This window comes from Pan paniscus, chromosome 3, assembly GCF_029289425.2.
Source record: "Pan paniscus chromosome 3, NHGRI_mPanPan1-v2.0_pri, whole genome shotgun sequence".
Taxonomy (NCBI): domain Eukaryota; kingdom Metazoa; phylum Chordata; class Mammalia; order Primates; family Hominidae; genus Pan; species Pan paniscus.
In genome coordinates this window covers 93,131,756-93,158,460 of record NC_073252.2, presented here as the reverse complement: position 1 = coordinate 93,158,460, position 26,705 = coordinate 93,131,756, and the positions used below count along the sequence as shown (strand labels likewise).

Here is a 26,705-nt window from a genome sequence, read left to right as displayed (position 1 = left end):
AATCCAGAATGATCTCATCTTATCGTCAGCAACCTTTGCTCACCTTTGTCATAGAACATAAAATTCTAGGGATTAGGTCTGGGCACGGTGGCTCATGCCTGTAATCCCAGCACTTTGGGAGGCTGTGGAGGGAGGATCCCTTGAGTCCAGGAGTTCAAGACCAGCCTGGGCAACATGGCAAAAACTCAGCTCTACAAATAATATGAAAATTAGCCAGGTGTGGTAGCACACACCCGTAGTGACAAGCTACTTGGGAGGCTGAGGTGGGAGGATCGCTTGAGCCTGGGAGGTCAAGGCTGTAATGAGACAAGATCGCACCACAACACTCCAGCCTAAGTGACAGAGTAAGACCTTGTCTTAAAAAAAAAAAATCCTGGGGATTAGGGCATGAACATTTTGGGGGGACATTATATATTATATATTATTTATAATGAAGATTATAAATTTCGTAATTTATTAAAAAAGAACTGCTGATGTACCATGAAGCCACTGAAGCTTGATGGAAATAAGCAAGCAAGTTTATGTGTAATGCAGCCGTCCTCCCTTTAGGAGCCCCGTGCGCCATGAGACATCATGTTGAGTCCACTGTACTCCATTCCCAAACAAGGAAACAGGAGCAACATGGGCACCAGTTGGGAGCCAAATTCATACACAGGGAAATCACTCATTTGAGAGGAAACTTCCCACATTTATTAAAGAAAAATATTTAATTTACAGATCTTACAAAGCATTGCTCATGTAAGTCTATGGAGAATTTCCTAACATAAGCAGTTTTGCATCTGCTTTTTTTTCTAATGATAATACATTTTAGAATTTAATTATAAGTTTTGACAGAATTGGCGATACTTGATAGAATAGGAACAACTTATCCCAAAGATAGAAAGTAAGCTATTATAACATGTAAGGACCTAAAAATATAACTGCAAAATTTTTTAACTGATTTATTTTAGTTTTTATTTGATTTAGCAAATGTTTCTGGTCCTTCTGTACCTAAACTTTAATTCTATATTACATTCTTAGATACCAACTTTTTAGATTGATTGTATAAATAAAATGCCTGTAAGATACAATGACTATAACTGTACTTTCAAAAAGATCACTATATTTCATGTACTCTGAGAATAACTGAATGTATAAGGAGTTATAAAGAATTATCACTATTCCAGGACTGTGAGAAGACACACACAGAACACACACACACACACACACACACACACACACACACACACACACACACAGTCTTAATTCTTACAACAGCCCTACGATATTATTTCCTTTTAAAGTAGGAAAAGATTGACATTTTATGAAAAAGAAAAGATGCAAAATTAAAGGGCACGTATAAAGTCATTTGTTAAACACAAGATCCAAGTATGTGGTTATATATAAGGCACTAATTTGCCCATTATGTTATTAAAATTAATAACAAATCAATGTTAAGATGAGGTATTCACTCACATACCAATATATGGAGAGAGAACTGTATACCTCTGCATTGTTTATCTTAATAACCAAATCTTAAAACCAGAAAATAAATCTGTAATAGAGACTTTTTCTTTATTGAACTGAGTTTTATAGAACCCTCCTTCCCATCCTACCGCCATCAAATGCACTTTCTTGTTTTATTTAACCAACATTTAGTTCACATCTCACTAATGTTAAGAGCACAGATCATCTGGGTTTGAATCCTGGCTTCTCCACGTACTAGCTAGCTGACCTATCTGGGCCTGTATCCCCTGATGTGTAATACAGGGTTATACTGATATTTCTGGTACTACCTTATAGGGTTGCTATGAGGACTAAATGAGAATTTGATTTAGTTTTAAAGGCCAATGTCTGGCCAGGATTGGAACCCAGACAATTTGGCTTGAGAATATATGCTTTTAATCATTATATTATGTGAGCCAAATATTATTTTTTGGTATCTGGATTATAGAAACAAGACAGTATTTTTATAGCTATTAAAAGTAGGAGCTGAAAGCTTTTTAAAAACAAATTATTGAACAGCGCCTTTAATAAATCAGCCACTCTACTGGGGATAGAAAGTGAGCAAAATGTAACCTCTACCCCAAAGAGGACAGACTCCACCAAAAGACACAAGAACATTACCACTAATTATAACATTATTTTAAATGGCCATTATTAGTGCTAAAAATAAAATGTTATCACAGAAGATAAATAGACTGGCTTAGTCTGGGGTAACTGAGAAGTTGTCACAGAGGTAAAACATGAGGTAGGCCTTGAGCCATGAGTTGGAGTGATGTCCAGTAAAGAGATTACATTTGCAACGACATGGATATATGTTGTATTTGAGAAACAATTACTCAAAGGTGATGCTAGAGCCCAGGCAGCATACTGGGAAGAGGTGGGAGGAGACGTCAGGAAGGCAGGTTGAGTTTATGTGCCACACATACCAAGCTGGGAAAGAAGACCTGCAAGCAGTATTGGGTATTAGGATATTTTACCCAGGACATAACAGTGCAAGATCACTGGTTTTGGAGAAAGAACTCCACAGTAATGGGAAAGATGAGTTTGAAGGCAAGAAACACTGGAAGAACTCAGTTTAAATTCCAAGAGCATCTAATTCATTAATACCAAAAGGGATTTTACTATTTGTACATCTCTTTTAGAAAAAAATAAGTGTAATACTATTGATTTTCAAATTGTATTTGCTCATGTATTCTCTTCAAGGTTGGCAGTGCTGACCATCAGAAAATGAAGCTTCTCCTGAATGGAAAAGCCAGAACTTACCCTGAAACATAAACCCCACAGCTGAAAAGCAACCCTCTTTCTCTGTAGAAATACTGAGAAGCCAGTTGGTAGTAATACTTTAGCCTTCAAAAGCCAGGCCAAAGTGCGGTAATGCTATCCTTATGGAAAACACAGGGAAGATGGTCCCGTGTTTAATGTTGTCTAATCTGCTCTTTATCAGAATGTCTGAGGGTCTGGATTGTAACCATACACCTACATTAAAAAACAATCACCTTACTCTCAATATGTCAAAATGTTATCAGGAAGCCCTGCAGCTGAGATCAGATGTCCAACAGACTGCATAGAGCTTTCTCCTTGTCCAGTGCCCTATTTCAGTAAGTGAAACCCCATATTCATTGACAGTTCTTTCAGAAAACATTTCCTTTAAATTCAAGATGTGTTCTTCTCATACCAGCAGAGGGAGGCCTGATCCACTTCCTGAGCTCTGAGACTGCTCAATTAAGTCTCTCAGGGATTCTCCAGGAGGAATGTAAGTTTCATCCTGTTCTAACCCAATGCTGTATCGAGGTCTGGTTTCTTGTCTTTTATACCTAAAGATGGATAGATGAAGATAATTTTAGATAATGAAATGCAATGACGGAGTAAAATATTGCAACTAAAATGGTAATCACAGCAGTTTTATTTTAGCACCTAAATATAATACATTAAATGCTTCATATTTTTTACTCTTAGTTATGGTTTCCCAAGTAAAACTCATTACTGTTTGGCTAACCTATTTTTTAAAATAAACTAAATAAACTACGTATTTTTACTCAGTCTCAAGCATCTACAATTTTTCTTCTTTTATTTATTTCAAATTGCATATATCCAAGCAGACTACATTCTACTAGTGTTTCTAAATAGCTCCAATATTATTCCTTAAAATCTTTTCTAAGGTCCCTAATTAATTAAAGATGTAAATTTTGGGTGTACAAAAATCATTATAGCTAACTCTCTTATATAAGGTCATATCTAAAGAAATAATATAAATTTAATCTTTAAAAACTTTTTGTCAATACTTGTTTTCAATTAGAAATGAATTTATTTGAATCAATTAATCTGACCATTTGCAGAGTAACTCAAATGAGTAATAAATTAATCAAAAGGCAAATGACATAAATATCAAGGTCCTTAATATTTCACAATCTAGAAAATAAGTTCATAGGCCATTAAAAATAATTAGGAATTACCGAATTTAATATAATAAAGGACCTTATTTTAATGATTAATCTATAAATTATGTTTAAAATCTTTTAATAATCAGAAACGTTATAGCTTAGAAAATAAGGAATTTGAGCAACTCTTAAGTTCAACATGGCCATTTCTCTGCTTGGAATCAAACCTAAGTAACAACCAGTCTCTGAAGTCTCTAACTACCCTAGTTTCCCTAGGGATGAAATATTTATATGGGTAGTTTTGAAGTCTGAAGCAGAAATGAGATAGGTATCTATTTGTAACTTCATTGGGACAAATATTTATCAACAGTAACAGACATTTTCAGTTAAATATAAGATCTAATTAAGATAAATAAAGCTGTGGTGAGAAACACTAACAGGCAAAAGCAGAATATTAGTAAAAAGAAGATATTATAAATTAAAAATTTTGCATCTACATGTTAGAAACTTACCGGAAGTAACAAAATAATATGATAAGGACCAAGAGCAAACTACAGACAGTCACAGATATAAGTAAAGCTTTGTGGTGTATAGGTCCATCAACAAAATCTGAAATTAAAAAGAAAAAGAGCCATAATCTAGAGAATATTTTTACTTAAAAATAAGAAAGCAACTCTTTCCTAAAGGTACTTGCTAAGTATCACGCACAAAATGTGAAAGATCCTTTTCACATACCAATTAATTTTTTAAAAACCCATATATACTCAAAATTAAATAAGTTTGACTAGCGTGAATCATCCTTCATCTAGGCACTTAATCAAGAGCACACATTTCTTCCTGTCTGGAAGGAACAGGCTCGACACAGGATAAAACTACAGAAAGAACATCAACAAAGCTAAGTGGGTCTGTGCACCCACAATAGAAACAGGTAGTTCATCTTTATTACAGACGCAGCTCATGGGTTCATAGGCTCTTCTCATGTGGTCTCTGGAGTACCCTATACCATGAATTTGAATAAAAAAGCATCTATATAATTCATGGGACATAAAACATAACTCGTTGTATATAAAGTCATCTTATAGTGGATAAAAAGGAAGTGGACCCCTCAAATGTTGCCAAATAGAGAATATATGGTTGTGCATTGTTTTAAACAAAAATGTGTTCAAAATCCATACTTTTTCTTAAACTGAATCATATTTTAAAACAAAGTATATGTTCCAACCAAAGAATGTATGATACTTTTATACAACAAATTATTAAACACTACTCATTTTAACTCTAGTTCTTGACAAATCAGATTCCTCAAATTTTATATAAATAAGAATGACTTAGCTTTATACAATGTATATTCACTGACTTTAACCCCAAAGATTTCCATTCAAAGTACTTTATTTTTAATAATCATCCCAGGTAAATTTTACACGGGTGATTTCTGGGACATATTTTGAGGAAACTGACTTAAAACCAGGTGCACTTATATAGTAATACCATTAGTACCATTCTTATTAAAGGCACCATTTACCTTTGAGAGAGTGATTACTGTCGTTTAATTTCAAAAGGTAGTATTGTAATTTATGACTTTGGATGCTATGGACAAGACGTTTTCCAACTGTACTATATACCTTTAACTATATGGCCACCTAAATATTTTGGCTGGGAACGTTCTTCCACTCAATGTAACTTTTTTTATTCAGAAGTATTATATGTTACATGAAGAAAAACTGAAAAGGATCAACTAACCAAAATAAAATAAAATCACTACCTCTTCAATACTCAGGAAAAATTACTGCTAACAGTATCATTTCAATAAAAATGTTCATGAGCAAAATATAATATATACTGATTTATAACTAGGTTGTTCTCATTTATAATACTGTGAACATTTTCCAGAACAACAAATATTTTTTTCTGCAACAGGATTTTTATATTGACACATAATTATAATATTTTAATACATACATAATGAACAGTGATCAGACAGCATATCCATCATCTCAAACACTTATCATTTCTTTGTGTTGGGAACATTCAGTGTCCTCCCACCTATTTGAAATTATTTATTATTGCAACATGACTTTTTTTTTTTTGATACAGGATCTTCCTCTGTGGCCGAGGCTGGAGTGCAGTGGCACAATCTCAGCTCACTGCAACCTCTGCCTTCTGGGTTCAAGCGATTCTGTGCCTCAGCACCCTGAGTAGTTGAGATTACAGGTACGAGCCACCACGCCCCACTTATTTTTGTATGCTTAGCAGAGATGGCTTTTTGCCATGTTGGCCGGGCTGGTCTCAAACTCCTGGCCTCAAGTGATCCTTGGTCTCCCAAAGTGCTGGGATTACAGGCGTGAACCACTGTGCCCAGCTACAACCTGACTTTTAAAGACTAAATTGTATTATACATAAAATCATCCTAATTAGAAAGTGAATCTTCTGTCATACATTCAGGAGATTCTAAAGATTCTGCCATAAGCCTTCTTTGTTATACACAATTCTGTAATAAACACTCTTACACATACATCTTTGCACATGCTAATGATTATTTCCTTAATAAGATTCCCAGAAGTAGGTGTGTTAGTTCATAAGAAATATATTTTAAGTCTTTTCATACATATTGTCAAATATTCTTTTTAAAAGGTAACAGTAATTTCTATTTTACCATCAATGTGAACAAAGATTTTAATTATTTTGAAATAATTTCACCCTTACAGAAAAAAAATAAGAAAAAAGAATTCCAATGTGCCCTTCACCTAGATTTCTCATTGTTAACATTTCATCATTTTAAAAATAATTATCTTGCCTTCTCAATGCCTCTCTCTCTCAATATTTATGTATAATATGCATACATACATTTGCATTCAAATTTTTTATTTGTTTACTTATTTGTGTGTCTGTATTATTTTTGGATCATTTAAAGTTGTAGACATAATGCCACTATCCACTTATAAATACTTCAGAGGGTACTTCCTAAGAACAAGGATACCATCTTACTAAACAATAATGTGCTCAAAGGATTAATGCACAGCCCCATGATGTGCTTATTTCACACTGCATGCCCAGATCAAAACATCTAGGAAATTATCATGAACACATAAACTGAACATAAATCTTCCAATCCATGAGCATAGGATGTTTTTCCATTTGTGTTGTCTCTGATTTCTTTCAGCAGTGTTTTGTAGTTCTCCTTGTAGAGGTCTTTTACCTCCTTGGTTAGCTGTATTCCTATGTATTTCATATTCTTTGTGGCTATTGTAAATGGGAGTGTGTTCTTGATTTGACTCTCAGCCTGGATGTTATTGGTGTATAGAAATGCTACTGACTGGCCGGGCACAGTGGCTCACGCCTGTAATCCCAGCAGTTTGGGAAGCCAAGGTGGGCGGATCACCTGAGTTCAGGAGTTCAAGACCAGCCTGGCCAACATGGCAAAACCCCGTCTCTACAAAAATACAAAAATTAGCTGGGCATGATGGCACACGCCTGTAATCCCAGCTACTGAGGAGGCTGAGTCGGAAGAATTGCTTGAACCCGGGAGGTGGAGGTTGCAGTGAGCAGAAATCATGCCACTGCACTCCAGCCTGGGTGACTGAGAGAGACTCCATCTTGAAAAGGAAGTAAGGAAGGGAGGGAGGGGAGGGAGGGGAGGGAAGGGAGGAAGGGAGGAAGGGAGGGAGAGAGAGAGAGAAAGAGAGAGACAGAGAGAAAGAAAGAAAGAAAGAGACAGAGAGAGAGAAAGAGAGAAAGAGAGAAAGAAAGAAAAAAGAAAAGAAAGAAAAGGAAGGAAGGAAGCAAGGAAGGAAGGAAGGAAGGAAGGAAGGAAAGGCAGGCTACTGACTGATTTTTTGTATATTCATTTTGTATCCTTAAACCTTGCTGAACTCGTTTATCAGTTCTAGTAGTCTTTTGATGGAGTCTTTAGGTTTTTCTAAGTATAGGATCATACCATCAGTGAAGATACTTTAATTTCTTCTTTTCATAAGGATGCCTTTTATTTCTTTCTCTGGTCTGATTGCTCTGACTAGGACTTCCAGTGCTATGCTGAATAGGAGTGATGCTGTATACATATCCAAAGGAATATGCCAAAAAGACACATGCATTTTTATGTTCATTGCCACACTATTCACAATAGCAAAGACACAGAATCAACGTAGTTGCTCATCAATGGTGTGTTGGATAAACAAAATGTGGTACATATACACCATGGAATACTACGCAGCCATAAAAGACAATAAAATGACATCCTTTGAAGCAACATGGATGGAGCTGGAGGCCACAGTCCTAAGTGAATTAATGAAGGAACAGAAAACAAAACACTGTATGTTCTCACTTATAAGTGGGAACTAAACACTGAGCACACATGGACATAAACATGGCAAGAACAGACACTGTGGATTAACGGGGGTGAGGGGAGATGGGTTGAAAAACTGCCTATTGGGTACTATGCTTACTACCTGGGTCCAATAAACTCATGTAACAGTCTTCACATGTACCCCTTGTAAGTAAAAATAAAATCTGAAATTTAAAAAAAGAAAAACATCTTCAAAATATTTCAGAAAATCTTTGGATTATCTATTACAAACTAAAATCCACTATGAATTTCTTATCCAAACTTCATGATGGTCAGTGTTATGATTTACTCATCAGTCTAAAATATATATGTTTAACAGCTATTTATGATTTGTAATAGTTGCAAAATATTAATGAAAGTAATCTGCATCTGAAAACACTAAATGAGAGGCTACTAAAGCAGTTATTATATGAATAAATTAAGAAATGTTACCAATAATCCAGGAAAAGGGAGCTCAGGAACTTGACATATTATAGCACTTGTAAAAAGTCATTCAGGGCTCAACAGGAGCCATTCAAGGAGCCACTCAAGACAAACAGGAATTATATATAATTTGAGCATTCATTGTCTAAACATGCTGCTTAGTAAATCTTGAAAATAATCTGTAAACTCTTAATGTTATGCAGGCTAAAATTTAACACAATAAATTGTCTTAGTAAATTTTTTCCTCCATTCCTCCCTCTCTTAGGTTATATAAAGAGTTAAAAATAAATTCAAGGTGTCATAATACCTCAACCAGTGAAAGCACAACTCACAATATTTTTATACAGATAGAGGCATCCAAACACTGTAACACACAAATATGTTAAGACTGCGACTGGAAACTTAGCTTAAATGCATTTCCAATTTTAAAGATAATGAAAGATTTTGCAAAAATTTTAGATTTTAGGAGAATGCTAGATACTCAACCAAAACTAGAACTATCCACATAATTATAATGTCAATATATTATCAGTATATGAACACATAATACTTTTCCATTCCAATGATATAATTTTACTAAGACTCCAAGCTTCACTGCCTTTTACTTTCCATGTAAATGCAAGATACAGGATACACCCTGAGCTGCAAGAACACTGTGTATTACTTATCTTATTATATTTCTGATTTATGAGAGCAATGAGACCAGAAGGATCAAGGGATTCTTTCCTTTCCATCAAGCACTTTATTTAAGGCTAGCTTTACCTTCCCATTTGCCTTTCATTTGCCCCATAACCCTATCCCCGGCAGCCTCCTTGTCTTCTCTCATGAATAGGTGATCCTTATCAATAAACCTTTTGTTTCTGCTGGTCACGCTGGTCATGTTTTAATCTGCCATTACCTGTGCTCGGAGCACTAACAATGTAAACATTCAAGCCACAGCCAGAGTCTCAGAAAGTGAACAGTTCCAGATACCTATCAGGAAAATAGCAGAGCCCACAGCTTTCAGCTCTCTCCAGGACAGCAGATTTCTACCTGCGCTGTCACTCCAACTGCTCTGGGAAGTAGAACTGAGAACTCCCGGGGGAAGTCTGGTTCACTCTGAGAGGCAAGTTAAGAATCACCAGTGGTTTCACAACAAAACTGCATTCTGTCACTACTATCACCTCTCCGATAATTAGTTTGTAACTGCTTAAAATGCCAGGACTGTTTTTATAAGACTAGAAGATGGTTCACAATTGCAATAAGAAATAGAAGAAAAAAATCATATAGCTAGAAAGTAAAATATCTAGTACAATTTCAATAAAAACTGTACATGTGTATATGGTAGAGTCAAAAAAAAAAGCAGCAGCTCTGTGGTATAGCTATGTAAAAACATCAGTGCTCTCAGACTACAATCTGCAGTGACATTTACTTGACCCCAAAACAGCTGGGCCAAAAAGGTAAGAATCTGCAGAGACTTTGGAACTAGACACTACCTGAGTAGACTCTGCAGAGACCTTGCCTAGGCACTGGCAAAGCAGTGGAATCTGGAAAGATCTTGCCTAAGTACCACCTGAGATCCTCAGAGCTCAAAGCAATGCATTCTAATGCTACTAAACCCCACCAAAGCCAGCCACCTTACGCAATGCTCAGTAGAGTCCACCAGCCACTCCTGCATCCTCATCTCCACACTGCCCTGGACCAAGAACTTGTCTTCTCATTGTTCCTACCCTCCTTTTCTAAGCCTTTTTACTCTGTCCTTTGGAGTTTTATTCTACTATTTTTCTAAATTCCTACATCCTCCTCAGATAATGCTCTCTCACCTTCACACTCCTAACTGGACTGAAATCTGGCCCCATCTCTCTTTTCTTATTTATTTAAAAAGATTTTTTTAGAAAGAGTGTCTCATTCTGCCACCCAGGCTGCAGTGCAGTGGCAGGACTGTAGCTCAATGTAACGTCGAACTTCCGGGCTCAAGTGATCCTCCCACCTTAGCCTCCCTAGTAGCTGCAACTACAGATGTATACCACCATGCCCAGATCATTAAAATTTTTTTTTTTTTGTAGAGATGGAGCCTTGCTATGTTGCCCAGGCTGGTCTTGAACTTCTGGGCCCAGGCGATCCTCCCACTTTGATCTTCCAAACTGCTGAGATTACAGGTGTGAGCCACTGTGCCCAGCCCTCATCTCTCTTAATTATGGGATTTTTCTCCAACCAGTCATGCTGTTTCATACTCCTGTAGTTAGCAAATGGCTCTCCAATATTACAAACCAGACCTCTGCACTTAACTACTGCATCTGTTTAGAGTCACTGCTACTCATAGGCTATGCAAACTCAAAGTTAATAAACTTTCCGGTGCTGTGTTTTCCTTGTCTTTAAAGTTGGAAGAACAATTCTATGTACTTCACAGGGCTGCTGTGAGGCTAAAATGGATTAATTAATGTACTTTTTAGCAGATTATGTGGCTAAAGTTAGCCATTTAAATTTTAAACTTTCTATATACTAAGCCTATCCTGCCTTATCCACTTAGCACACTCCTGTTCATCCTTAAAGTCTTGTTCAAGTATCACTTCTAGGAAGCTATTCTGACAACCTCCTCCCCCAGGTAGAGCCAGCCACTCACTCTGTTATGTCCTTAATACACTTTATAATCTAGCTCTACTAATGAGATATTCCTGAACAAATATAGTTATTGACACGGTGCTCTCTTACATTCTAATGTATACTTCTTGGGAGGAATAATTTTCTTCATTAATTTCTGTATTCCTAATACCTAGCATGTTGCCTGCCACAATTAAAAAAAATGCTGGTGAGGCTTTGATGTGAATCATTATTAATCAATCTTGTATAGCTTTCTAGGCTAGAACAGGAACAAATGTTAAAAAATTTGTCACAAAATTCTAGCTGGGTGTGGTGGTGTGCACCTGTTTCCCAGCTACTGGGGAGGCTGAGGTGGGAGGACTGCCTGAGCCCAGGAGGTGGAGGTTGCAATGAACTATGATGACACCATGCACTCCAGCCTGGGCAACACAGCAAGACCCTGTCTCAAAAAAAAAAAAAAAAAGAGAGAGAGAGAGAAAGCAAAACAAAGTCATGAAATTCCATTATGTTTTGTTGGAAAGATTTTTCTCTTCTCAAGAAATAAAATCAATCATGAAAAATCACTTTAAATCACTTAGATAAGATTTAGGACTTAAAACTCTGCAACAACAAAAAACCGTGTGTGTGTGTGTGTGAGAGTGTGTGTGTGTGTGTGTGTGTGTGTGTGTGTGTTGAAAGCATGGAGGAGGAGAAAGGGAACATGAGACCTGTTGCAAACAAAAGGTCTCTTGGGAGGCAATATCTTGGGAGGCAATATTTGTCATTTTAAAGGAACAACACTTAAATGGGTAAGTTTTGAAATTAAAACTTTTAGATACCTTCCCCGTTTTATCAATATATTGATACAATTTGACTAAAAGCTGTTACTCTAGCATAAAAAAAGGAAATGCCATATAGCAAATAATGTTTAATTTAGTCCTTTATATGGTCTTTACTTTTAAAATAAATATAGACAAATGGTAGTTTTTGGGGGAACTACAACTTCTGAATAACTTTCAGGGAGAAGCAGAATGCTAGCTCCCGCCTCCACCCTGAAATACACTACAAACTCTAGGAATAGCAATTTTCTGAACAGAAGTGGGAAAAAATAAAAATCATAAAAGTGAAGTCACATATGACTGTTTTCCCACAAACTACTTGCACATGTCTTCGAATGATGGTTCCATGTCATCTGGCCTCAGTGCTCTGCTCCAGCAGTGGAAAGTGGTACAGGTAGATTGAGAGAGAACGATTCTAGTTTTTAGTTTTTATTTCATGATACCTAGTGATTTTCCAGGCTGGAAGCCTTCCTCACTTACCTCTGTTTTTCAATGGAGGCAGTGTAGGGTGTAGGTCTTTATTACATTCGTTCCTTTCTGTGCAGCATTCAATTGATCTTCTTTGATGAGGAATGGGAGTGTCCTATAATTGAACCCAAACAGCTATTAGTGAGTTTCTTCCAAATTTCAAAGTCAAATCATCTAAAACTTTAAAAATAGTCACTATTTAGAGAACTAATTTAAAATTCTAACAATTTCACTCAAACACCTTAAATATGTTCTCCTCTATAAGGTAATTTATTTCAAGCTACCATGTATTATCTTATTGCAACTTTTGCATTTCAACGAAATTACTACTACATTTCTAATAACTAGTGTGCATTGTATAAACTGAGGAAGAAGGCTTGGATTAATGCAACAAGCTAAATTGGATTTTGAGGAAGATGCTCTAATGGGACACTAAACAAGACGTTAACAGCAAAAATAAAAATAATATTTGATTTCAAAACGAAGGAAGAATTGGTCCAATGGAAAATTTCAGTTTTCTAAATTACAATCATGTGTCACTTAAAGACAGGGATATGTTGTGAGAAATGTGTTATGAGGTGATTCTGTCATTGTGAGAAGATCACAGAGTACACTTGCACAAACCTAGATGGTATAGCCTACTACACACATAGGCCAAAAGATAAAGCCTATTGTTCCTAGGGTAAAAATCCATACAGCATGTCACTGAACTTAATACTGTAGGCAATTAAGGCACAATAGTATCCATTTGTGTATCTAAACATAGAAAAGGTACAGTCAAAATATGGTGCTATAATATTACGGGACCACCATCCACTGTCATCATACATACCATCTGCTGCTGACCTAAATGTTTTTGTGCAGCACATGACTATACTAAAAATGGGCTGGCCAAGAAAAAGAATGGTTTTATCTTGCTTGAAACTTGTTGGAAATCTAGCCAATGAAAGGTTACAGAATCAAGTTATCTACCTTACCCGACACTGAAAATCTGAGCCTTCTAGTCCTAGGCATCCAGAAGTGACCACAGGCAACCCAGAGTCATCCTCTTCTATCATCGTGAAACAATATCCGTCTGTGCTGAAGATCAAACAAGCAAAGTGAGAAACAGAATGTGTGTGTGTGAGTCAGTGTGTGTGTGTGTGTGTCTAGGGGAAAAGGAAATAAGTGATGTGTATCATTTGTTTTATTGCAACAAGGAGAATGTCAATGATCTGTTAAGAGAATCCAAAAACTTCCTTTTATGAAAATGGATTTAATAAACATAAAAACATTTTGTAATATCTCCTTTGTCCAGAAACTTGTGAAAAAGAAGGATCTAACATTTCCATATAATATACATCATTAATTACCATGAAAAACCATAGATACCAATTACTGAACACTTATTTTGGCCCTTCACAGATACTACTTTTCCAAACAAATCCAGACAAACTCTGTGAGGAAGGTAGCACTACTGTTGCTTTCTATATGAGGAAACTGAGGCTCAGGGGGCTTGAGTAACTTTCAAAAGTCTTACAGTTAGTGAGAAGGAGTGCAAGGGTGTGAATCCAGGCAGGTGACTGTTTATACTGTTCTTGCTCTGAGATAGTGAAATACACTTATTTCTTATTAAAGCACAAAAACTAAAGACAGGTAGGATTTGGGATCAGCATGGCATAACTGAGATTCTGACATTTAGTACCTCTGCTTCTGGGCTGTCCTGTCATATGAAGAAATTAAGCTTTGTTGTAAGAAGTATAGGCTTCATTTGGGGGTGGGGTAAAGATGGGCAACAGAAAGAAGGGTTCTTGATAAGACAGTGGAGAGGAAATAAAATTTTAAATTCTGTATGGTTTTCCAGATTAAAAATAACTTTCACTTATTCTACATCATTTAATCCTCTCAACAATAAGAAAAAGAAAGTATTATTATTCCTATCTTACAGATGAGGAAATTAAAATTATAAAAGGGTAGCAAACTTGTACAAGATCAAAGAACAAACAGTTATGGAACTGGGCCTTGAATCAAGGGCCTCTCACTTCACCATGTGTTTTCTGCTATGCCCTTTGGGACTAAAATAAAAAACACATCTGTTATATACAGAACTGTTTGTAAACAGACATTGATATCTTCACAACTTTGGGTGATGAATGCCAGCAGACTCTCAATATAAGTCATAAACCAGCACTGAATGTCTTAAGAAATAAAGTACTAAACTATATCTCTATCCTTTTCTCATATATATGCATGCTCAGCGTCCAAGACAGATATGGCAATGTAATCTTGAAAGGTCATGGGAATAAAGCTCTGAGAACGATACTAGCCATGATTTGTGGGTTTGTCTATTCTGTCTTAGTGGTAGCAGCATGCTGCTATATGTTAGCCCTTCAGTTATTATCAACACCCTCAGAATTGTTTACTTGTCTTATAAGCCTCAAGTGGTCCAAAATACTTCACTTTATAAGAGCCAGCACAACAAAATTCAAACATACTAATGAATGGCTAAAAAGGGCCAATGATAAATCCCTCTCTTATACCAAGGTCAAAAAGCATGAATATTGTTGTGGAAGAAAGACTGTCTCTGAACAGCCCATGCCTTGAACTCTTCAGGCCTTTTTAACCAATTTACTGAAATTGCTATAAAAATGTAAAACACGTAAACACCGAAGGGAATAATTAAAATATCTGTTCCTTAGAAATTTACTTTAAACAATATGAACAAGTAACACCTGTGACTTTTTTATTCTTTTCCTTCATATTTAGACTACATGTATAACTTACATTTCTCATCTAAATCAAAATTCAAAAATTATCGGAAAATATGGTCATCCTAATTTTATGATATCAGGAAGGTATAGGGGCTAGAGAAGTACCCTAAATTAAATCTAAAGACTAATTTCTCCTTATCATGGGTTCTTCTTACTCAAAATAGGAGTAAATAGAAATGCACTTCTAGGCAACTGTTAAGAATAAAAAAGAAATGGCACAGAAAAAGCTGGTAAAGCTATTGTCAAGTTACTGCTATGATGTCCTAGGAAATTTAAAGAAACATCAGAGACAGTAAATTCAAGCTTTAAAAATACACACCCCTTGTCTGCAAAGAGAGAGGAGCTAAAAATATAAAGAGGGGAGACCCTGAGAAAATAGTCCCTTCCCCTATAAGCCATAAATTCATAAAGGAATCAAATATTTAGTTGGAAGACAAGAAAGGAGGCAAGACAGCCATTTCAATGGCATATTAGCTGCCACAAAGCAAATTAATTTATATGCTTCTCACTGACATTGCTCTCCAGCAAGGAACATCAACTGGAAACTAGCACTACAATTACAGAAGTTCAAGAATTACTTGAAAACTTGCAACCCTAAAGCAAGTACAAATGGAAACAAAGCTATGTTCCGCAGTCAAAGCTAATCAATTTTGCCCACCTCTAAGAGATGGCTACAGGCTGTCACAATTAACTCTTACCATTGGCCTATGTGAACATTCTGCTGCCTGGTTGCCATGTTTAAGCTTAGTTTTGTATAGAGATTGTTACCCTCGTTCCCAGAGTGTTGGAAGTGATAAAAAGATGAGATGAAGAATCATGAAGGAAATAAAAGTGGAAATAATTTTAAACAAAATTGAAAATAAGTGAGATATATACATGAACATAGGATGAATCAGGGAACTGTAGTAATGATTATGAATGAAATAAAAAGACAATTGATGTAACATTTAAAAAATGCTGTTCCTGTGTTATAGACGAAGAAAAGTGATAGCAAAATGAAACAGTAGTTGAGTGCACAAGATATTCAGTCACCAGTGCTAACTGCCTCCTGACATAATGTTAACTCATGAAAAAGCAAAGCACTTGAGAATTTAAAGACTGCATGAAGTCAAAGCAGTGATAATGCAAGTCTTGTTTTTCTTGAAGAGGATTCAGGGAGAGAAGAAAAAGAATATGAAAAAGAAAGAAAAACAAAACAGAAACAATTTTGTTACAATTCTTGGATGATTATACAGGTTCTAGGCTCCTTAAGTTCCCCAAATATTCCAAAAGCAAAGGACTGTCTAGAAGGAACATCTAGAAAAATCATCAGGCATTTAACCACCTCAAGAGATTTTCAGTGTGCCCAGGTGAACATACACTTGCAAAAAAGGTGTCTACCTGTTTTAAAACTTCAAGGGACCAAGCGATACTCTTTTTAGGTGGATACGCATTCAGAGAATAGATGCATTTATTATAGTCAAAAATTTATTTCATTTATTATGGTCAAAACAGATTTATAATATAGCCTTCTGGAACCCAACTCATTCATTAGTTGTTGTAGAATGGTTAGAAACCAATTTTAGAAGATGTCTAAAACTGCACTGATAGCATCTTTATTTCACATGAATATAGTGTTTACAAGGTTTACCCAAACTTTGGTCCCTTTAATTCTATTATTCCACTAAGATCTTATGTTTCTTTATTGTAAACCCCAGGGTTGTTCATATAGCCACCACAGTTGAGAAGAGACTATTGTAGAACTTTTCCTCTAACAGTTTAGATCTTCATAAAGATTCATTTAACTGTAAAACAATTATTTAAAGTATTAGTTAAAAAGAGTTTATCTGCTCTGTTCAATCAAGTGATAGGAAATTTGAAAGCATTATATTTATATGATGGGTATCTGCTCAGTTGCATCTGGCTGGAAAGATTAACAGTTTTCCTACAACAACTCTTAAATTTCTTTTGAATTTCTTTTACATTTTAGTCAGAATTGATTTTTAAAGGTTAACTGATTTTAGGTCATCTGTAAACAAGTTCTTAAGAACATCTTTTCTTCTAAAATATCTATTTCTCACTCAAGGGAGTAAAGTCGGTTTTCAGTTTTTGTCACAGGTAAACGCAAAGATACACATAACTTTTAGAATTACCATTTAAAGGGTGCAGCTTTTTAGTCCATTAACTAAAATAGCTGAAAGCTGCTCATAGCTTTGTTAACAGTGGTATGTTTTACACTTATCAAGCATACTATGACTCCAGCAGAGCTGGGTGCTGAGTATGCAAGGGTGCATTTTGAGGAACTCATAGTCTACGAAGGCCACCAATCCTGGAAAAGAGAAAAGTCATTTAACTTCCAGGAATAGGGACAGACATCATAAGCTGCCTAAGTGTTTTCTACTGATTGTGAAGTAACCAAAGAAGAATGCTGAGTGTGGTAATTATTAAAGTAATAGAATCCTACTTCTTTTCCCCTATCATCTTAGATGATGGATTCCCATAGCAGTGGACGGAATATAGCGTGAAATACATATGAGTCTACTTTCCCCTTCCCTGGCTTTCCTTCTGAGGGGTCACAGTATTGGGAGAAGGTGAAGTTACAACATTAATGACAAAGTACCAATGTGAGAGATGCCCCTTTTATTTATCCTCAAGATCATGTAACTATCAGACATCCTTCCCTGGTACCCTTGCCAAATGATTTAGCATTTTGTTTTTTTCTATGAGGTACAAGATTTTTTGAAATTGTCTCAGTTTTTACATTCAACCAGCATTAGTATAATTTCACCCAATGCGGACCCTCACCACATCTCACCTTGACAGCTCTGAGAGCCTTCCTGCAGGACTTCCTCTCTCCTCTCCTAACTCTAATCCATTCCATATAGCAAGCCTGATAAATCCTACATTTTTTGTCTCTGCTCAAAAATCTTCAAGAGTTCTCTCTGTATAATTTTAAAGCGCCCTGCACTATCACTTTCTATTAACTCCAGCAACAAACTGGGACCATCTAAAATTCTCATTGATGACTAATGAGAGGTACAAGAGGAGAGTTATTCCTTATAAAAGCCTCCATATGTGAATTTAAAATCACAGCCTCTTATAACTGAATGTTCTCACTCATAGGTGGGAATTGAACAATGAGAACACATGGACACAGGAAGGGGAACATCACACACCGGGGACTGTTGTGGGGTGGGGGGAGGGGGGAGGGATAGCATTAGGAGATACACCTAATGCTAAATGACGAGTTAATGGGTGCAGCACACCAACATGGCACATGTTGTATACATATGTAACAAAGCTGCACATTGTGCACACGTCCCCTAAAACTTAAAGTATAATAATAATAATAATAATAATAATAAAAAGAAGTTCTAATGAAGAACCCACCATTCTCTTAGGTGCAATGGTTTGAAATCAACATCTTCTACTGGAAAAAAATAATTAAATAGATCAATATTTAAATGGCCTGGGCAACCGTGGAAAAAATAAAACCCTGGATGGTTTATAATGACATTCAGTATGCAAGGTAAAACGTGCAAACAAACTGGAACAATGCACGCTTAAATCCTCTGAGACCTACGGTCAGGAGCACCTGTTTGAAAACATACCACCACACTCAGTAAGAGGTTTAAAAAGCCTGAGTTAACACAAACTTTGTAAAAAGGCTCCAGCCCCTAAGCTTTTCTTTCTTCCACCTGTGACTCTTCAGGATACAGAGTTGGAGGCTTATCTAATTCCTCATTTAAGCAGCCTGGTGTCATTTGCACATCCTTTGTGCAAACATTCAATTTGATTTATTACATCTGTAAACCCTGAAAACTGCCCAGGCAGGAGAATTCTTGGTAAGAAACCAATAAGATAAGTAAAGAAGTATTAAAGATTGTCTTTGAAGAAAATAGTCAAAAATAATTTTTTAAATGCATAACATGCGTGAGGAAGTGGAGGGACTTGAGAGAGGTGGTAAGATAGAAACAAAAATGTGATTACAGACCACATCAAGTAAAACAAGGAATGATATGCAAAGCCAGATCTGATTATATAGAGAAAAAATATATAAACAAGGCTGAGATAACACTTGCTAGGACAGGAAACTGAAACAGAACACTGGCATGTTGAAAGCCACATAAGGAGAGTTACTCAAGGAAACTATAGCACTCAAGGTATGCAGTGATGGTCTGTCATCCTAGGAGTAGAATCTGGAAATGGAACTCGATGGATTACAACGCAAATTGACACATGGAAAGATATTTAGAAAACAGATGCTATCTCGAGGGAGAGAGGACAATGGCTTTACCCCTTACTTTGAAATATAAATATAAAAAAGGCTCTATTACTGTATTCAGTCACACTATGTTTGTACTACATCCTTTAATGTGAATATCATGAGCAGTGGAAATGGCATGGATTTTGGAAGCAGCCGTATCTGCACCTGACAGAGATCAAGCCAAGAATGACTCTGGCCTTGGCGAAGGCTGATAGAGTAATTAATGGTACTGAAAAGGAGTTTACAAGCCTCTAAAACCTTGCACATGTCCTCTAAATTAGCATGTGGGATTTCAGGTTCTCTTTTAAGTACTATTCACTCTTGCCTCCTTTTGGATTATTCTCTCCAGGGAGGTGGAAGTGATAATGAACATGAAACCTACCACAAAACTCAGTTTGACTAAGATCTGGGTGGTAACAAGGCCTCAAGCCAGACAATTTAGACCAGCTCTTTTCTAAGGTACACATTAGAAAATACAACCTTATCCTTTAAACTGTTTTACCTAGAAGGGTAATACTTAGTGTAGCATTACTCAAGGTGTGTTCCCCTGCAGGTCAGCAAACTGCTTGCTACTGATCTGGGAAGGGGTGAATTTAAAAATGAAAACTTGTATAGCAATCTAAAGGAACAAATTTATGTCTGTTGAAGGTAAATATTAGGCAATAAAAATGGAGCATGTATTTTGTAAGTATTTTAAAAATTAATTTTTCTAAGAATTTGTTTTTTATTATAATTCAGCAAAGTATCAGTATACAATTTATTGTGGAGAGAAAATTATCTTTCACTAGAGATAGCCTGAGAAGTACCGATTTGGAGGGTAGAGAGTAGAGTGTGCTTACAGGAATGGAAGTAGAAAGTCCTGGATTTATATAGGTCTTAGGACAAAGAAACAAATGTGGCCCCTGTGATTCACATATGACTGATCTCAGCTCACAGGAAGATTCAACTGGAATCAATACTTCATTAGGAAAATACATGTGCCTTTTACTCAAGAGTGAATGTTTGCTCCTTTGAGAACCAACGTCAGAACTGGCCACTGGCCAAGAATTCAGGACTTTGGAGTCCCGGACACAATTTTTCTATCATATCATCATAACTATGGAAAATTACTTAACTTTTTAGAGCCTCGGAATTCTCACCTAGCAAACATAGATAGTGCTACTTTCTTTATAGGAATGTTATAATGAATAAAGAAAGGTAAAAGTAAACATGCTAATATTTATTAAAAATTCAATAAATATTAGTTTTCTGTTAACTTCTACAAGTTAATCCATTGATGTTGACAGCAATGGTATATCTATGTTCTTTTGAGGGATTCCATTTTTACTGTGGCTGTTTTTCTTTCTTCTGTATTTTTGTTTACTTTTTCTTTGCTGTCATAAATCAAAGTTTGACAACCATATAACACAACCCATTTTAGTCTGACTTCCATCTCTACTACATTAAATATCTCTAAACTGCAGTTATCAGTGTCTATAAATCTGATTGCCATTTTTCAGTTCTTATTCTACTCTCTAATAGATCCAACATAGCTGACCTTACTACCTCTCTAAGTAAACCTGGCTTCAGTGACACCATACTCACTGCTTTATTGTGAATTCTTTAGTATCTTGCAGACATCCCCTTTACCCAAGCATTAAATGTCTCATGGCCAAGTCATACACTGGTAGATTGTTCTATTATTAATCCCAATTCTTCATACTTTACCAGGGACAATGCTTCCCCTTGACTGTGACCTTGATTTTGTCACTTGATTTGGAAAATTCAATGTCAGAGGACACAATATGAGCAGAAGCCTTAAAAGATTACTCCTTTACACTCCTGTGAGAAACAATATGCCTTGGGTAGCTGCTGATCCAAAATAAAAAAAAAAAAATGAAGAAATGTGCAGCAGGCCTAAACTCAAACAGCAGCATGAAGTGAAGCCCACCTAATCCCAGCCGAGTGCAGCACGGATACAGCCTCCTTATAAACCCCTGAATGAAAAATAAGTGTTTTTAATTATAAGCCACTGTGGTTCTGAGGTTATCTGTTTCACCGCAAACAGTGACTAATGCTATGCGCATTTTGACCTCTCTCCTCAACCTCTTCTCTGAGCCCCAGATCCATATCCAACTGCATACTGATACCTCTACTCAGATATATAAAAATCCTCAAATGTATCATGTCCAGATTGGAACTTGGTTCTTTTCATCTGTCCTCTTTCATTAAAAGTCTACCTTATGCATTTAAATCTACATCTGGAAACTTATAAAGCCTCTCTGGTTGTCCTCCTAGATGATATCTAATCCATCATCATACAGCTCTATCTTCTAAATATTTCTCAAATAGATCTCACTCACTCCTACACCAGCACCACCCTAGCTCAAGATCATTTTCTTGCACATGAACTGATTTTACTGAATCCACTGTTCAATTTCCCTGACCTAACTGTTCTTGAATTCACTTCTGTCTCCTTCTAATACATCCAATATTCTGCAGCAAAGAAACAAATCAGATCATGTCAACCCTACCACCACTCCTGCTGCAAAACTCCCTTCACTTGCTTCCCAACACCCTTAGGAATAAGATCACGTTCTTAATATAGCCCACCAGGTCACAGTCACTATACCTCCTGTCTCAGCTCCTACCACTATGCTCTACTGTTCCTACTCCCTGATCCTACTCCCTGTACTCTAGAAAAAACAGTTTCTTTTGAACACGCCAAGCTTCTTCCCACAACAGAATTTCCACTGCAGATACCCTGACTGAACACTTTCTATCAAACCAACTTAGGACATCCAAATGGCTTATCAGGAAAACAGGACAAAATATTTGGAAAATCCTGATCACCAGGACAATAGCTCAAATGACACACACAGGCGTATTCTGAATACCACAGACTTAAGACACAATAGTAAAATACCCCACGCTACTTTGTTTGCTCCTGCTAATTTTGCTTTCTTTCAAACATTTTTAAACTCTCCTGATACTTTTTCTATTTACTATAAAGAGGCAGTGTTTCCCTGGAAAAAATTGAGCTTTGGAATCATTTTACCTTGGCAAAAAATTCAGTGGTCACAACTTTGTAGTACAAGAGTCAAGTTACTAGACCTCTCTGGATCCCAAATTTCATTTGTCTAAAGTTGAGAATAAGTTGTTTTGCTGATTAAATGAGATATATATTTATGAATACACCCAGGTTTCCCTCCCTGTGTTACTCAGTCATGTTTCTTGTGCTAAATATACAAGGTTCTTGGAATACCCTGGTAAGCTTATATTAGATTTTGCTTCATGGGAAACTTAAAAACCTTTTTTAAAAAGCTCTCAGAAAGGAAAAAAAAAGCATTCAACTCAGCTTTGCGTACCTTCTGGCTAATGAAGCCTCAAATGGTTGCTCAGATATTCTACCTGGGCTCTAAACCTAGCAGTCCACCTTTCTATTTAAGTCCATGCCCTCTCTTGAAGCTTAAGGCACACTGCTTCTCTGACATTTTAACTCTTGAGGGCTGTGCTCTTCTAGATAGCTGACCCACTTCTCTCTTGACACACACTGGCCTCATTAGGCTATAGCTCTTTATCCACTGTTGACCTTACCGTAAGGAGTAAATGCAGCTATAGTGATCAGAGGAATGGATGGAGCTGCATAAAGGCATTTAAGGAAGAAAAAGGCAAAATAGTTCAGTTTCAAATGTTATAAAGTATCTATAAGAACATGATTACCTATTAAAGAGTATTTTCTAGTATTTGGACAATGTCTTTCTTAGCAACTTGGGGAATCGCATGAGCTCTACCACTGCACTGCTTCCCAGAGTCAGTTTATGAATATTCCCAGCAGCTTAGGTGTTCTTTCCAAAATACTAACATCAGCATGATGAATGCTTGAAACAAACAAACAAAATCATACGCATTTGACAGCCTCTGATGTTTAACTAATTGTGGGGACCAGGTCTTTTGAAAGAAAATAATTGGCATTTGCACCTTTACCAGGAGCCTGGGATCTGAGGTCTGTGTTCATGTGTATGTGAGCTGTCTGGAGGGATCAAAAAGAATCTTAGAACATTGTTTCAGGGTGAAACACAATTCAATATTTCTCTAATACAAGCACAGCTCTAAGAGTTTATGATAGTGTTAGGCATTGTTCTCTAAAATGTGTTCTTTGAAACACTAGCCTACAGTTGCATAGTTGAAAAAGTGTGACTTTTTGTTAAAGCTACCTTTAAATCATTTATATCACCAACCTGCAAATATTGTTGACTGAGTCTTCTGGACAATGGTGGTGGCATTTACAACGTAAGACCTTTGGACGGGGGGTGGGGGCTGTACTCTCACCATCCTCTTTCTTGGTGCCCACATTTAATTTTCCTGCACTTCGCAAAAGCATGTTATCAAGGAAGTTTGCTGAAAGAAGAAATAGTGAGAGTTAGGCATCTGTGGGGTAGACTACCCCAGTCTTCTGTTCAAACGAAAACATGAGATTACATTTTAAAATGAAGTATTCAAGATACTTAAAGATTTAAACAGAAAAACAGACATTTTGGTATTTTGATTAAAATCATGTCTTTTACCTAGTATACACCTCATAGAGAATAAAGAAAGACCCATAATCCTTTCAGGAGGATATTTTATGTATTAAATTGTAACAGCTATATTTAATCGAGTGCAAGGAGCTCAATGGACATTATATAGACAACCTCTACTATATCTGGTAATTCCATGGGTAAACACTATCATCCTCATTTTTCAGATGAGAAAATTAAGACTCAAAGTTTAAGAGATCTGCACACAGATAATGGATAGACTATGGAGCCAGCATTTAAACTCAAATTGTTTCAGTTTTAAAACTGTCTATCTACCATATCACAGTCTCTCTACTTTAGGTATATTATGTATATTATGTACTTCTTTTTAAAGAAATTATGAGAAATATTTAATCTGTAAAATTGGGTAAGAAGACAAAAACTTAGTTAATATCAAGACACATTTCAAAAGATACATCTTCCCCATCAGCATGGGGAAATGCAAAATGCCTACCTATTACTGTAGTGATATTTCTACCATCTTTGATAGAAGGCACCACGGTAGACATGATCTCTTAGAAAGAGATGTTCTGGGTTCAACATTAGGCTTTACTATTTACCAAGTTAGTTGTCCTTAGATAACTTTATAAATAATCTTGTGACTCATGTTCTTATCCTTAAAATGGAGATAATTATAGACACCAAACCTCATGTCAAGAGCTTAGAATGTTTATGTTACACAGAAGAGGGCATGCATTAATTATTACCTATTTTGTTTCAGGCATTGTGGTAAGAGCTCTCATACATGCCATGTAACTGCATAAATTGTCACCGTGAGCAGTTTTCAATTTAAAATTCTCTCATAACACATTTAGCTTATCTATAGTGAAATCCAAGATCAACAAAAATATTAAAAAATTGCTGGGTTAAAAAATTGAAATTTTAGGTCAGAAGTATAAGATATGCCACATATTTGTTATATTTTTAAACCAAAAATGAATGCCTGCAGGTAATGGTTCCATCAGAGAATTAGAAGTCTATTTTTTTTAATCTGTGATAATTTTTCCTGACCTTCTGCATGTTAAACGAATTATTCAAATTCTTACAGAAAAAAATAGTTGAAAGAAAAAGCAATAAAATATGTTGTCAATATATCAGAATTTTCTATTAACTATAATATTTCATTATATTATTCAAATTTATAAAAGATGTGCATCTAACTTTCTCAAACAGTTTCCTGTAAATTTTGTCCAGAAAAAAAAATGTTGATTGCAGTGGGCACCTGTGGCGTATGAGAAGATTGTCGTATGCAGAATCCCACCCCAGCCACAGCAATTTTGATTCTGTAGGTCACAGGCGAGCCAGGAAATGTGCATATTCAACAAGATCTCATGTAATTCTGAAACAAATTACTTGTAGACTCCACTTAGAAAAACCCTAGATTAAGCAAATAATATGTAATCCAACCACACAATTACTCCCAATACATGTATTATTTCTATATAGTATGCTCATCCTTAGGTTAAATTCCCAAATAAAGTGAGGTTAAATAGTTCATGTCACTGCCTTATCTTGAAAGCCATTTGTTCCAAGTTTGTCCACATGGGAGTGCAGCACCGCTTGCTATGCCAGGGTAGAGTGTGTAGGTGTACCTATATCTCACCCTGTCGTGGTAAGCTCCTTCTTTCTAAACCTGGTTCTCAATGTTACTGCCTTTATGACCTGAGTCACCTCAGTAGACCAAGTAATAAAAATAGAGTATTTAAAATTTATTACTTCCTGCTTCCTTCATACCAGACCCTTTATTTTTGATGCTTTAAAACACAATAATAAAAATTCATTTATGATGCAAATGTCTACTACCAAATATGTATTGGGTGCCCTCCCATTTTCCAGGCACAGCCTGTTTAACTAGGATGAATTAAACACACACAGAATTTACCAGCTGGTGGGAAAAGCTGTTAAATGGAACACTGACACCAAATGGTCTAAAGCAGAAAAGAAAATATCCTCATGTGACTGGAAGTAAGATGCTATTTTCTAAGAAACATTTTAAGAGACAATTCATGATTTTGTCACATTGTGAATTTATTTAAAGAGTGGTATAAAATTTGGCTAGAAGAAGTGGTATAAAATTTGGTTCTTCACAATATTGCTTATAACAACTCATATTTACAACACTAGAGGATTAGGTATATTTGTAAAATGGGATTCCTATATAGCCATTAAAACGCTGATGCAGAAGTATATTTACTGACAAGAAAAAATGTTATAGTATAATTTTTGGTTTTACTTACAGGGTATTCTAGTTATTAAATCCCACTATAATAAGAGAAAAAGGGGCTAAGAAAATGAGCCTACAATACGAGATCAAGGGAGGAGACACTAACAATAAAAGCCTGAAAAGCAGAAAGACAGGCAGTCACTTGTCTACAGGATCAAAATTGCTGTGGCTCAGGGTCGGATTCTGCATATGACAATCTTCTTATATGCCACAGGTGCCCACTGCAATCAACATTTTTTTTTTCTGGACAAAATGTACAGGAAACTGTAGGAGAAAGTTAGATGCACATCTTGTATAAATTTTGAATAATCTAATGAAATATTAGAGTTAATAATTAGAGAGTAAATTCTGATATATTGAATTGATAATAAAGCTACAAAAGCTGATTTTTAAGCCAAATGTGGGGGGAAAGCTAAGAAGCAAAGCTTTACTGCT

At 36.0% G+C, this 26,705-nt stretch overlaps 1 protein-coding gene across 7 annotated transcripts in view; it reads right to left on the bottom strand.

Moving 5' to 3' along the window:
- The window catches only part of BMPR1B (bone morphogenetic protein receptor type 1B), a 398,993-nt gene that overhangs the window by 31,218 nt on the left and 341,070 nt on the right, over window positions 1-26,705 (bottom strand). For all 7 annotated transcript variants that reach the window (XM_034958931.3, XM_034958930.3, XM_034958933.3 and 4 more), the window contains 5 exons: window positions 23,708-23,867; window positions 13,469-13,571; window positions 12,504-12,606; window positions 4,376-4,472; window positions 3,161-3,299 (listed from right to left, as the gene is read on the bottom strand). In XM_034958931.3, coding sequence (XP_034814822.1) covers window positions 3,161-3,299; window positions 4,376-4,472; window positions 12,504-12,606; window positions 13,469-13,571; window positions 23,708-23,850 — 585 coding nt within the window. In that variant the 5' untranslated portion in view covers window positions 23,851-23,867. The remainder of the gene's footprint in view (window positions 1-3,160; window positions 3,300-4,375; window positions 4,473-12,503; window positions 12,607-13,468; window positions 13,572-23,707; window positions 23,868-26,705) is intronic.